Raw genomic sequence first — 13,182 nt, 5'->3', positions numbered from 1 at the left:
AGTCCTCCAACCTCCCTTAGGATGGCATGGATGGTCCTGACCTAGTTCCCCCAGGATCTTTCAGGGAAGCAGCTATTGTGTAGGAGCCACTGCAAGGCCAGGCTGAGCACACGAACAACACACAGGTGCACCATGTGGGGCAAGATGCCCCATGGAGGGAGGCGGGCGAAGTCTTGATGGAGAGTGGGTGCGGAGGAGAGGGAAAGGCAGCCAGCAACACCTTAGCAAGGGATGCTTCAGCCACTTCTGTGCAGGCAGGATGTAGAGATGGGACCCAGCAGGATTTAGTGCAGTCACTGACGTCCTTGTACAGGAAGGACTTGACCTAAGAGTGGTTCCTTAGTGAGACCCAGTTCATCATGGTGGGACACAGGCTCATCCAAACAAACGACTCACAGATTCTCTCTCAAAAAACATTCTTTATTGAAGATTTAAAAAAAAACAAAAAAAACCCCAACCCTCTAGTAGGAAACAACAGCTAAACCCTTCACGATCAGAGGAGCTCACAGTATCAGACCTACAAAATAAGACACTTGGGATCATCACTTCCGCACATGGGATGGGAAGACGCCTTTTGCTCTGGAGAATCAAAGCACCTTGCCTGCCTACTATCTGTGGGCACTCAATAAGCAGCGAGATGGCCACCCGGCACCAGCGGGTTTTTGTACCATTCTGTGCGCTATATTGTAAGCGCAGAAAATGCAAGAACTCAACACTCAAATCCAGTGTGTGTTTGGCAGGAGGCAGAGAGAGCCGCACAGCACGCTGACATAGGCTCGGCGATGAGTCCCGTCCTTTGGAGATGGGTAGCTGCAATGTGGGTCTTGAGGAGTAAAATGTGTCTCTTGAATAAAGGACACATTGGTAGAGCTCCTATCACTGTCGAGATCAACCACTGCTAGGACTGCTAATGCAATCTTGGGGGTGGGGGGAACCACAAGGCAAAACAAAATACCTTGTCTTCTCTGTCCTCTTAACAATGTGGACCACATTAGGGGCACTTTAGAAGCACATTGCCCACCATGGCAACTAGTCTAGCGAGCTACGTCCCAGTGGCAGCTGCTCTTCACAAAAAGAATACATCCAGTCTGCAGGCTGAGGGCTTTACACTGCCCTACAAACCAGAAGGAATCCCGGAAGTGAGACAGGGAGAGTCGGGTATTTTCTGAGCTCTGGAAAGACATTTAAGGGGTTGGGGCGATGCAGGAAGTTGGGGAGACAATGCTGCTTTGGCGGAACTCCAAGCTGCCGTGTCTCCTTCCCTCATCCCTCCAGTCCCAACAACCTCTGCCGAGTCTCCAGCACAATTTCCTGCATCACCTCTGGTTTGAGAATGTCCTTGATCTGCAGTGAAAAGGAGAAGAGCAACGTTTGCAGTTGTGACCCCTGCACATGAAGTGGACGAGGCCTTGCCAGGCGCACAGGGCAATGAACTGCAGGCAGGTATTAATGCAGCATATGGAAACACTGGGGGCTGTGGCCCACACAGACTCTCTCTACTGGCAACAATCATGACAGATGCCCCAAGTCCTGACAGCAAACTTACCCATGAGAAGGGAACTAAGTGAGTCTTGCCTAGTCTGTCAGTGATGGTCTAGATAATATTTAGTCCTGCCACAAGTGCAGGGGACTGGACTAGAAGACCTCTCAAGGTCCCTTCCAGTCCTACATTTCTTTACCTACTGAGGAGCTGAGGGCACAGAGAAACCACAGCCCTTCCTAAATCATATGCTTCGGTACTTAAGAGGGAGCATTATATTGGAGGTGGAGCTTGACTGCATGTCCCCTTGTGCCTGGGAGGCTGACACCGGACATGAAAGCAGGCGACCGTTTAAATCTCTGTCTGTTTGGTGAGGACAGGAGAACAACGAAGGCTTGTTGATGGGATCTCTGTGATAGCATATGGCATTAAAATCATTAACAAATCACAGGACAAAGGGGTGTTGACTGCACCATATCCAGCTACAGAAAGTCTAGCACCAGGAACCTTCCAGCATTGGCAGGGGATGTGCATATGGGAGAGAGAAGACAAAACTCTGACCTTCCATTGTAATGTGAGACACCTCCTCCTCACCTCACCCTACCCTGGTGCAATTCCAAACCCAACAGGTTTGATGGGGATCAGAGAGAAAGGGGCTGTTCTTTCACCCAGGGAAGAAAACTTGCCGTTGCTAGTGAAGGAGATAGTTGTTTCTACAGAGCCCAAGTTTAACCTTACCAGATGTAGGGATTTTCAGTCCATCCCTATCTCAACCTTTCCACAGCTATCTGCTTCACTCTATGACAGAGGACATCATATTGCTGCTTACGACAAGGATCTTCTGGGAGGATCCCAGGAAATGAAAGCTTTAGGGTAAAGTGGTATGGCCTGTGCAGCAGGGAGTGAAGAAAGCAACAACTGGACTCAATACCTGATGGGGAAGGGAGGCCTCGTAGCAGTACACAATGCTGGTGTCGTAGAGCATCAGCTTCTGAGCAACCAGAGCCAGGATGCAGTTCCGGAGTCGTGAGATTACCTCCCGGTCATGTAAGGAGACTGGCTGAGAGGGAAGCAAGGATAAAAGGGAAAAAACACGGAATGTGAAAAAGGGATGAATTTGCAAGGAAGTACTGGAGGTCTAGGACAATGCAAGCGTCACTCCAAACCTAAAACCACATCCAGTCACTTGCATCATCTACGTAATACAACTTCTCTCCCTGAAAGCGAATTCAAACGGCTAAGGAAGCAGGGGAACTAGTGATTAAAGTAAGGACTGGGAGCCGGAATCTTGGGTTCTTTCCACACTGCCAGGTAAGGAATGTGGTCTATCAGTTCTGGTCAATAGCTACTCACTGCCCATGATAAGCTCCACTATAAAAGAAGCCTGGATGTTCAGACAGACAACTCTTTGTCTGAAAATTCCCCTAATTCCCCATCTGTACCTCCCCTCCACTTCCCCACCTAAAATTCCACATCTCGGACAATATTCTGCCATCCAAAAGCGGGACTGCAGCTTTTTGTAGCCCACTGACACTGTTCCTTGAATTGGCTGAGTGCGCCAGGCCTGCAGCACACACCAGAGGGACAAGAGAGATCGGGACCGAGCACTAAACCTGGGCGTCCCACAGAGCGGCACAGACTATGATCATGAAGCTACGCAGCTGTCTGTGCAAGGAAAAGTCCCTGACAGTCTCCCCACACAAGCCAACTCACTCCACACAGGCAGTACTAATGGAACAATCCAGCGTTTCAGCTAGGATTCCTGCGGTTTGCTGGTCAAAAGTAAAGAGCGAGGAATTCGGCTAGCAGTTCACTGTGTGTTAGGTATGAGAACGAATCACGGGAGTGCGGACTGAGCCAGGTGTGGTGGTTCCCGGAGACCTGCCTGCTCCCACGGTGGTGGCTCCCTTCCTTGTTTCCAGCTGCTAATTCACACTAGCAGACAGCTACAGGTATAAATATTTCCTTATTGTGTTCCACCTAAAAGCAACTGCTGTCGTGTCCCCCGGCACATTCCGTGATTGTGAACAGAAGGGGAGATGCTGTGGTGACAATCTCTTTATTCAAGCGTGGGCCATGCTATGAAATGTGTGAGAGCCCTTAGGTTAGCACTTTCCCTGGACACGGGTTCCCTTTACCATGGATACCAGGCTCCTGAAATACAGCTTGATAAAGAGGCCTTTTGACGAGAAACTAACCAACCCAACCACCGCTGAAGCACTGTTTCCTCACCTCCAGATTGGTGACAAAGCCCCCTGCCTCTTCATCCTTCTGCTCGGGCGTTGGGTAGATCCAGATGAAGCCGTTGTTGCCAAGGATCACGGAGGCGCCACAGGGCAGATCATGGAAGTGAGTCTTCTGGCGTTTCACGAGGGAGGGAGAGACCTGAACAAGCACACCCTGGCCAAGCTGAAGGGGAGAGTGACACTTAACGTGAGAGGGGTGTGGCCTGACCACTGACACCAACTCCACTGGTGGTCTGGGAGCCAATCAACTTCAACTCAGTGCTTTGCTGTCCCTGTCTGGGAAATGGGGATATCAACCCTGCTTGCCTCCAGCGCAACTAATGCCCAGGCAGCGCTTTGAAGACACAGTGCTACGGAAGTGTTCAGTGAGAGAAATACTAATATTGTGATTGCACCAACACGCCATCCAGCCTTCCCAAAAGGCAAAGAATGAGAAAGGCTCCATTTAGCGGCACATTTGATCCAGTCGCCGTCCTTCACCCCTTGTACAGTAATCCCGCTCCGCATTCAGCTTTGAAGTGCTAATATCCCAGGTCTGATAACCCTGAACTGCAGCCTAGGTACAAATGGCCCACTGGCTTATTTCAACACACAAAACCAGAGATAAATGCCAAGCACATAAAGCCCGAGTCCTGGGGCAAGAGAGAGAAGGAAAAGTCACAGGCGATTCTGGGCAGGAAGAGCTATCAGGAAGTTTCAGCCAAGGGCGATTTCTCCCCAGGGTTCTGATACCCAGCAGGGGTTCACAATCTGTAATTGCTGATAGGGAGGGTTAAAGGGCAAATGGACAAGATTCATTTCACACTGGGGGGATTTTGCATTTTATTTCACTTTGGGCCCCGGTTCCTTCATCTTCCCAGCCTGAAGATATAGGTTAGTATAGTTAGTATATCTTGTTCTTATTTGGAACTCTTCATGCCGAAGGACCCCTCACTTGGGAGCCAACTCTGCTCTCAGTTATGCTGGTGTACAGCCATACAAATTCCAGTGACAAGGAAAAGTAGCAGTCTGCTTGGTACCTCACCTTCCCGTATTTCAGACTCCGTGTGTGCAGTGATACAGCCCCATCAGAAAATACTGCCTGGACTTCTGCCTGGCAGTGCTGCTTAAGGAAAAGAGAAGTCTGCCTCCAACCGGCCCCACCAGCCTTCAGGGCCCCACCTCCCATCCCTCCCACTGGGCAACCCATAAATGAAAGAGTCAGGTGGAGTTTCCCTTTATCCCATAGTTCTTCACCAATCTCCAGAACTGCTGTCTGATGGTACTTTCCTTGTTATTTCAGGCCAGCCTAGGGGCTCAAAGCTCAGTCTTTTTTCTCAGCCCGGTAGCCTCACACAGGACCATGCAATATAGGCTATGGAGTGACAACGTGACATATCTGCCCCCAAGACAATACAGGCCCTCAAGCCCAGGTCCATCCCCCGGCTAGCACACCAACAATTAGTCCTTGGGAAGTAGGGAGGGAGGGCAAACGTGCAGAAGAAGCAAACGGAAGATGAAGGATTTAGGGACCAGCATCAAAACTGGGAGTCAGACCAGCCTGATAAGCCTGGGAGACCGCCAGATAAGACAGATTATAAAGTCTAAAATTGAGTGTCTCCCACAATGGTCAGCAGATGATCTCTGCCTTCAGGGATGGTGTGTGCATGTTGTTTCCCCCGGCAGCCATCCTAGGACAGATACTTCCTTCAAGCAAGCATCCCAGAACAGGATCAGAGCCTCATGGAGAGGCTGACCAGTGCTCCTGACCATGATACACCTATTGTTTAGGCAAAAATGGGACCTAAAGCCAGACAGAACTGGGGAGGCAGAAAAATGTCATTTGGAAACAAAGGTGAGTATAACATACCCTCCTGTCCCACCTATTTCAGTCAGTGGTGGAGGAAAGAACTCTTGGCTCAGGTCACACACATGAAGAAGGGAGGCTCACATTCTGATTAGCAGAGAGAGTTAATCTGCCGGCATTTGGCTATGCACCAAAGACCCACAGAGGTCTCCTGCCTAAATACAAATGAAGGAAGGATACGCTGATAAGATCCCCTTCCTGTAGATAGTCCCTCATTGCAAGCTCATCCTCCGCTGATCTCCTCCTCTGAAAAGCACAAAGCGAGGGAAAATTACGCGAAAAAGTAACTGATCCCCATCTATTTTAATTCCACCCACCTCACAAAGCTCTGCCACCACAAGCTAGGGGGCAAAGCCTCCTTAGATCAACAGGTAGAGCACCTGTCCTTCAGTTCTAATCCTACCACCTGCCTCTTTCTATAGATCAATCCCAATCAAAATGCGTCCAGCAGTAGGATAAGGCTCTGGAGAATATACTGCAGGAACAATCCTGCCTGGCCAGGATGAGGGTAGCTGATTGGATGGGACGCAATACAGCTCTTCTATCTCAGAGTGCCACGATTCCCATAACCCAGAAGAGTAAAACGTGCAACAGCTACATGAACAGACGCATGTCTACACTTCAAGCCGGGAATGGGATTCTGAGCTTGAGCAGACACACCTGTGTTAGTGCTGATTTAGCTAGCATGCTAAAAATGCAGCACAAGCAACAGGAGGGGCCAGCTGGCCCAAGTACATACCTAGTGCCTCTGGCACGCACTCAAGGCTGTTGCAGCTACACACTATTTTTAGCATGCCAGCTTGATCAGAGCAAACGTGGGTATGTCTCCCCCCAGCTGTGCATTACATCTCCAGCTTCAAGTGTAGTCCTACCCACTGAAGGTATCCGTTATGTAGAAGGAACGACACTTGATAGGATGAGCTGCCTTTGTGCAGAAGGTCCTGGAAAGGGGTACAGCCGATTAACCTGCAGACTTGCACGCATAGATGAATTAGCTGGCCACCAATGCTGCACTTGCAACAGCAGCTGAGGAAAGTGAGACACAGCCTCGCAGCTCATCTCAGCGCCTAGCTCCTCACATCTGCTGCCGTTGAGCAGCAAGAAAATAATCCAGCAATACACTATTTGGGATTTCACTCACCAGCTCCCCTCCTGGTAGGTTCATGGATGAGAGAAGCAAGACTGAATCCAGCCTGGCGTTGGTCTCCACCTTCCATCGTTTCTGCTGAACCTGAGGAGGAGGTAAGAAAAATTCCTCTATTATTCTGAAACATCAAGCATGTGCTTACCAGTGGAGCAGGACTCTCAATGGCCATTAGAACCACAGTCCCCAGCAATCCACACCAACCAAAGAACTTCATACAGACAAACGAAGAGGAGTAAGTGACGAGATTTGTCCTGTTCTCTGTGTATGTGAACATACCCCACCCGGTACATACATCCACTCAAAACATTAACAGGGGGGTCTCAGGCACAGATGTAGCACACAAAACGACTTTTAACTCAATTTTTAAGATTCCAACCAAATGTTACATTAACTGTGTCCCTTTAATCCAGAAGGCTGATATCATCTCCATTCTACAGATGGACAATGACTTCCTTAACGTCACACAGCAACACAGCCTGGAATAGAATTCAGGATCTTTAAAAAGGAAAGGCCCAATACAATACGATGCTGAATTCCCTCAATGCCAGGGCAGGCCCTAAAAAGCCTGGATGCTAAGGTGCTGGGCGCACGAGAAATGTCATTCATCAGGCACAGACGCACCAATGACAGTCCTATATTGTCACTATTAAACCATACTTCTGACTAACACTCTTACATTTTAAATGTAGGTCAAGCATAATACTGGTTTTAGTACGTTGTCAGGGAGTCATTGGCAGGAAACAGTGACCGGGATCTCCTTCGCCTTACCTCTGTTACTCTCCCAACCACAATGTCACCAACTTCGCCATTATACCTAGGAGCAAGACAAAAAGGGAAATTCTGTTCACATAAACCTCTTCCCGGACTGGCTCAGATACATCACTCGACTCAAGTACATGTATTAGCATGACACTAATTAAAAACACAGCATTAAAGAAAAGCAGGGCCGAGTCACAGCACTGGAGTCTGTGAAAACTGTAGCATTAGTGTTTCCAGTATATCGTTTATTTCTAGGGATTTATAATTGGGCTCAATATAGGAGTAATTCTCTGGCCTATGTTACACAGGTCAGATTAAATGATCTAATGGTCCTTTGTGGTCTAACAATCCATGAATAATATGGTTATGAAATCCACCCGTCTGGTGTAGATGGAAGCATTGATCTGATAAAGTCTGACAATTTCTACATTCACCCCAACTCATTTCCAAACATCTCCCACTGTTGGACACACACTGAGACCATCTGTTGGTTTATGTCCATCCGCTCTAAAGTCGTTAAGTGGGAAACGCGGCGCTAGGAGTTACACAGAAGGAGCATCTGATTTCTAAATAGGTTCAGAAAATGGTTTCTGCCCCAAAGCCTGTTCTCACCTGGTTTTCAGAGCTTTGACACAGATCAGTTTGTTCACTCTCTCCACAGTGCCTGCTACCGACGCTACAAGTTTCTCATCTCCCATATACGTACCATGGCCCCTGCCGAAAAAGAATACATCAAACATCCACACATCCATCTGCCATCCCGACCACCCTGGGGCTGGCCAACCCACGTTTTTGCACCCCAGGCTTAGAGCAGTCACAAAGTTATTAGGAAAAGAGTCCCCAAGCTCCCTAGAATGAAAACAGGAAAGTGAACGGGGGCTATTTCCCCACCACTCTAAGGCTGAGGTCTGTCTCTCTCCACCCAGTTCTCAGTGAAAAGTCTGTGAAATAAAGATACCTGCAGGTGGTGACCCAGCTCAGCCTCCATCCTCATGTGCACTAGTGGTCCAGCTTTAAGTGTGACTGATAAGCCCCTTCCCCACACTGCAGATGGGGAAAGTGACTTAGGGCCAGCTCTAAGCATGAGATGAGCAACAGAGTGGGGGCGCTGAGAAATTTACAGCCAGATAAAAAAGACCCCCCAGACCCCTCACCAGCAAGGTGAGCTGGGGGGGGGGGGGCGCAGGGAACCAAAACAGGGCAAGCAACTGTTCAGGGGTCACCTGAGTAACTACAATGACTCTTGCTTGCAGCCCCAGCCCCCAGGAGAAGCTGTTTTCTGCAACTCGAGAAGCAGGGGCAGGGAGGAATGAGCACCCCCCGCCCCCAACCTGGGATTGAAGGAGAACGCCTCTGTTAATTCCCAGCAACCCTTGCCACTGGGATGGTGTGGGGGAAGAGACCCTATCCCCAAACCCTTGGAACGGGGGCAGGGAAGCTGCAGCATAGCCCCATTCTGTGCAGTATAAGGGAGCCTGCCCCATAGCCGTAGCTGCTGGGATGCAGGGGGGGCAAAAGGACCCTGCCCCATAACCCAGGCCCTGAGGAGGGGGGCTGGGCTGCACCCTAGCCACATGTCTGGAGGGATAAGGAACCCTGGGGGCGTGTGGCGGCGCCATAGCCTCATGTTTGGTGGGAGAAGGGACCCCATAGCTCCATGCCTGGGGGGAGAAGGGACCCCACAGCCCCATGCGCTGGGGGGAGAATGCACCACAGCCCCATGCCTGGGGGGAGAAGGGACCCCACAGCCCCATGCGCTGGGGGGAGAATGCACCACAGCCCCATGCCTGGGGGGAGAAGGGACCCCACAGCCCCATGCGCTGGGGGGAGAATGCACCACAGCCCCATGCCTGGGGGGAGAAGGGACCCCACAGCCCATGTGCTGGGGGGAGAATGCACCACAGCCCCATGACTGGGGGGAGAAGGGACCCCACAGCCCATGTGCTGGGGGGAGAATGCACCACAGCCCCATGACTGGGGGGAGAAGGGACCCCACAGCCCCATGCGCTGGGGGGAGAAGGGACCCCACAGCCCCATGCGCTGGGGGGAGAAGGGACCCCACAGCCCCATGCCTGGGGGGAGAAGGGACCCCACAGCCCATGTGCTGGGGGGAGAATGCACCACAGCCCCATGCCTGGGGGGAGAAGGGACCCCACAGCCCCATGCGCTGGGGGGAGAATGCACCACAGCCCCATGCCTGGGGGGAGAAGGGACCCCACAGCCCCATGCGCTGGGGGGAGAATGCACCACAGCCCCATGCCTGGGGGGAGAAGGGACCCCACAGCCCATGTGCTGGGGGGAGAATGCACCACAGCCCCATGACTGGGGGGAGAAGGGACCCCACAGCCCCATGCGCTGGGGGGAGAAGGGACCCCACAGCCCCATGCGCTGGGGGGAGAAGGGACCACAGCCCCATGCCTGGGGGGAGAAGGGACCCCACAGCCCATGTGCTGGGGGGAGAATGCACCACAGCCCCATGCCTGGGGGGAGAAGGGACCCCACAGCCCATGTGCTGGGGGGAGAATGCACCACAGCCCCATGACTGGGGGGAGAAGGGACCCTGCCCCTCAGGCTCTGAGATGAGGGGAAGAGAAATCTGGGGGAGGCCCCTCACCTCATGTAGCCCGTGTCTGTGGTGATCGTGTCCCCCGGAGCCACCAAGTGCTTGTCGCTCCCCTGCGCCAGGCTCTGGACCACCAGCTTGCGGGCCACCGGCAGCCGAACCTCTATTGCCGCCATCTTAAACCCTGGCAGTTTCCTTCGTGGGCTTCAGTGCCCGTCTGAACCACACGTTCTCTCCGCCATGTCGGTTACTGGCAACCGCGTGCGTGGGAGCTGCCATGTTGGCTTGGGGCGCCGCCATCTTGGATGAGGGCTCTGCGAACCTCAGCAGTGACAAGGCTGCGGGAGGCCATATTGGATCCTGGCAGAGAGGGGGAATGGCCTTCACTGTGTTGGGTTCAAAGGAAGGGATAAATGTTGGGCCATGTTTAGTGCTGGCAAGCTGCCTAGTGCTCTGGTGCCCTCCAGTATTGGATGTGGGGTTTAAGGCTACAGGAATATCCCCCGCCCCTCCCCCCGGCCTGCCCCCCAAGACAGGCCACATGTTGGTAATGCCCAGAGACAGTATTTCATCGTGAATGCTGCACACTGGCCATAGCAACCATGGGCGTTCAGCATATTTGCCCCCCACATCCTCTTGGGGCCCACGGGCCCTATATGCATGGCCAGCACTGGCACAGAAGGCAGCCCCCCGCCGCAGAACTGAGGGAAGCAGTAAATCCCTGCTAAACGATGCTGCTGCAGCAGTGTTATTAACTCCCGTGATTTTGTCATGAGTCTCATAATTATTGTTTTCCTTAAAGTCCCAGCTCCTACAAACCAGATCCCAAAGCACTCAACAACTCATTCATGCACAGGCTCCATTTCAGCTGTCCCTGAAACACAGTCTACTCTGGAACACAGCATTGCTAAATGAGTATCTGACTCAGTGGTTCTCAACCTATTTATCATTGTGTGCCGCATATGCAGCTCTCCATGGGTTATCTGGGCCGCATCCACTCTCTTTATATACTACCTGCATGGCCCTGAGGAGGTCACAGGGGATTGCAGCTGTGTGGTGATTAGGCCGCAAGCAGCCCATGGGTTGCACACGACTGGTCTGACTGAAATGGCAAGAATTTATTATCTACACCTAGAAAGGAAAAGAAATGTAACATTAAGAAACTACTTTTTTACAACTAAGAAAAATCAGCTCTTGTCATTTACCTAGTCATACTGTCACGTAGGGATTTAAGAGAGAGATCATACCAAGGTCATCAGCCAATGCTTCCCATTGCATTAAGCCTAAATACAGCACAGGCTTCCATCTGGTAAGCTAAATTATCTTCTCCACTCGAGTGGATGGTTATATCAGAGAACAGCTGTTATTATTATTAAATATTTGCACTGTGATAGCACCCCAAGGGGCCAATCAGGAGAGGGTCGCCACAGAGCCAGGCGCTGTATAAACACATAGCAGAAGAAGCAGGTACATGTTCATAAGAACCAAATCATCATAATCCTCTCTGCCGTTCAGCTGCTGTGCTGAATCCCACAGCGTGATTCTCCTCTCACCCTACATTGTTGTTACTCCTGACAGCCCTGGTGTTAGCGAAAAAGCATCAAGTTGACTCATTCCAAAGTGAAGCTAAAGAGAGCTGTAGTGCTGTCTTGTATTAGACATGATCCTGCTACGAGATCCACCAGTGATATCTGCGTGTATCCTAAGCAATCTTCTTGCTAGCGACATGACCGTGCTGGACAGGAATTGATTAGGATAGTGGCTGTTGGGATATCAAAAGCAGGTCTGCCCCAGAACATTTGTGCTGCCTAGAACATGGTATAGTACAAACAGACCCTATTTAGGATTACATCTTGATCTATGATATATGGACGCGTGTTTGTCTTTAAAGGCTGGGGAATTCCAGAAGGAGGTGGGGTTAGTCCTGTGTACCTCTGTGTTAAGTACTGCAGGAGTTATTTGTAATGAATGAAAATTGGGGTTCAACACCTTGTGCTTACATACATATGAACACCATGTGTCTCTGTCTCTGTGTGTGCATCTGTGCGCAAATTGCTTTTCTCCACCTTTTAAAACCATTGTCTTTCAAGATGCAAGGATAGTTCTTGAAAATAATCCAGGAGGATTGAGCAGTAAATTATGCTGTGTCCAAAATGTATGAAATAGATTCTAGATTTTAAGGCAGGGAGGGACTATTATCATATGACCTCCTGCATAACACAGGCCACAGAATTTCACTTGGTGATTCCTGCTTCAAGCCCATAACTTTGGTTGAACTGGAGCATATCTTTTAGAAAGGCATCCAATCTTGATTTAAAGACTCCAAGCGAAGGAGAATGTACCACTTCCCATGGGAAACTGTTCCAATGGTTGATAATACAGTGTTTGGATCTTTTGTTAATTTCATTCAAACACAAGCTAGGATCCTGAAGACACTAAGGACGTGAAAAGAAGCAAATTTCAATGATACTCTCTAGGAGAAGCTTCACTATCCCCTTTCCAAGACCATCATTATGCTTTCCTAGAACAGAGAGAGAAAGAAAATTCCCAAACAACTCACCTTCCAAATGATAAATGTTCCAAGGAATCTTTATTTAGAATACAAGAGAGAGAGGTACAAATGTATTTACAGCTGTGTACATATACCATCAAATAATATATACTATCAAAGTTTTGTAAATAATGTTTTACATAAATATTTACAAAGGTAAAGTGACAATTGTTTTCTGGAAGTAAAACACAGTTTGCGAAAACTCTATACATCGTATACTTATAATTAATAATATTATAATAGGGTTTATTTTATTTTATTTTATTTCATTTCACAAAAGTCGTCTGATTGGGTTCATAACTGTGGCAGGACTCAAGGGGGCGCTCCGGACTGCAGTCTGGGTGTGGTTTGGGGACAGGAATTATTTCTCTCTGGTCTCCAGAGGGCAGTAGAGGTAAGAGTTTAAATAGACCCCAGAGATCTGGATCTGCTGAAGGACCACCAGCCCTACTTTAGAGCTGGAGGAGGAACACCCATGCAGTGTGGGAGGTGGCCTTGGCAAGGTGAGCTGAGTGTGTGTGTGTGTGGGGGGGCACTTCTAACTACCCCAGCTTACACACATCCTGGAAAAATGCTTTTGGTGACACCAG

The 13,182-nt window shown here is 50.1% G+C and overlaps 1 protein-coding gene across 1 annotated transcript; it reads right to left on the bottom strand.

The window, feature by feature from the left end:
• Positions 1 to 399: 399 nt before the first annotated feature.
• EXOSC2 (exosome component 2) lies at positions 400 to 10,294 on the bottom strand. Its single transcript, XM_030535667.1, has 9 exons — positions 10,093 to 10,294; positions 8,091 to 8,192; positions 7,488 to 7,533; positions 6,714 to 6,803; positions 5,753 to 5,818; positions 4,751 to 4,819; positions 3,713 to 3,889; positions 2,412 to 2,540; positions 400 to 1,344 (listed from the first exon to the last, which is right to left on the bottom strand). Exons 1-9 carry the CDS (start codon positions 10,215 to 10,217, stop codon positions 1,264 to 1,266), a joined length of 885 nt encoding a protein of 294 aa, XP_030391527.1. The 5' UTR covers positions 10,218 to 10,294; the 3' UTR covers positions 400 to 1,263.
• Positions 10,295 to 13,182: the final 2,888 nt, after the last annotated feature.

The sequence above is a fragment of the Gopherus evgoodei genome, chromosome 16, assembly GCF_007399415.2.
Source record: "Gopherus evgoodei ecotype Sinaloan lineage chromosome 16, rGopEvg1_v1.p, whole genome shotgun sequence".
Classification (NCBI taxonomy): Eukaryota; Metazoa; Chordata; order Testudines; family Testudinidae; genus Gopherus; species Gopherus evgoodei.
The sequence above is the reverse complement of the archived record's forward strand: the minus strand, read 5'-3'. Positions and strand labels throughout refer to the sequence as shown.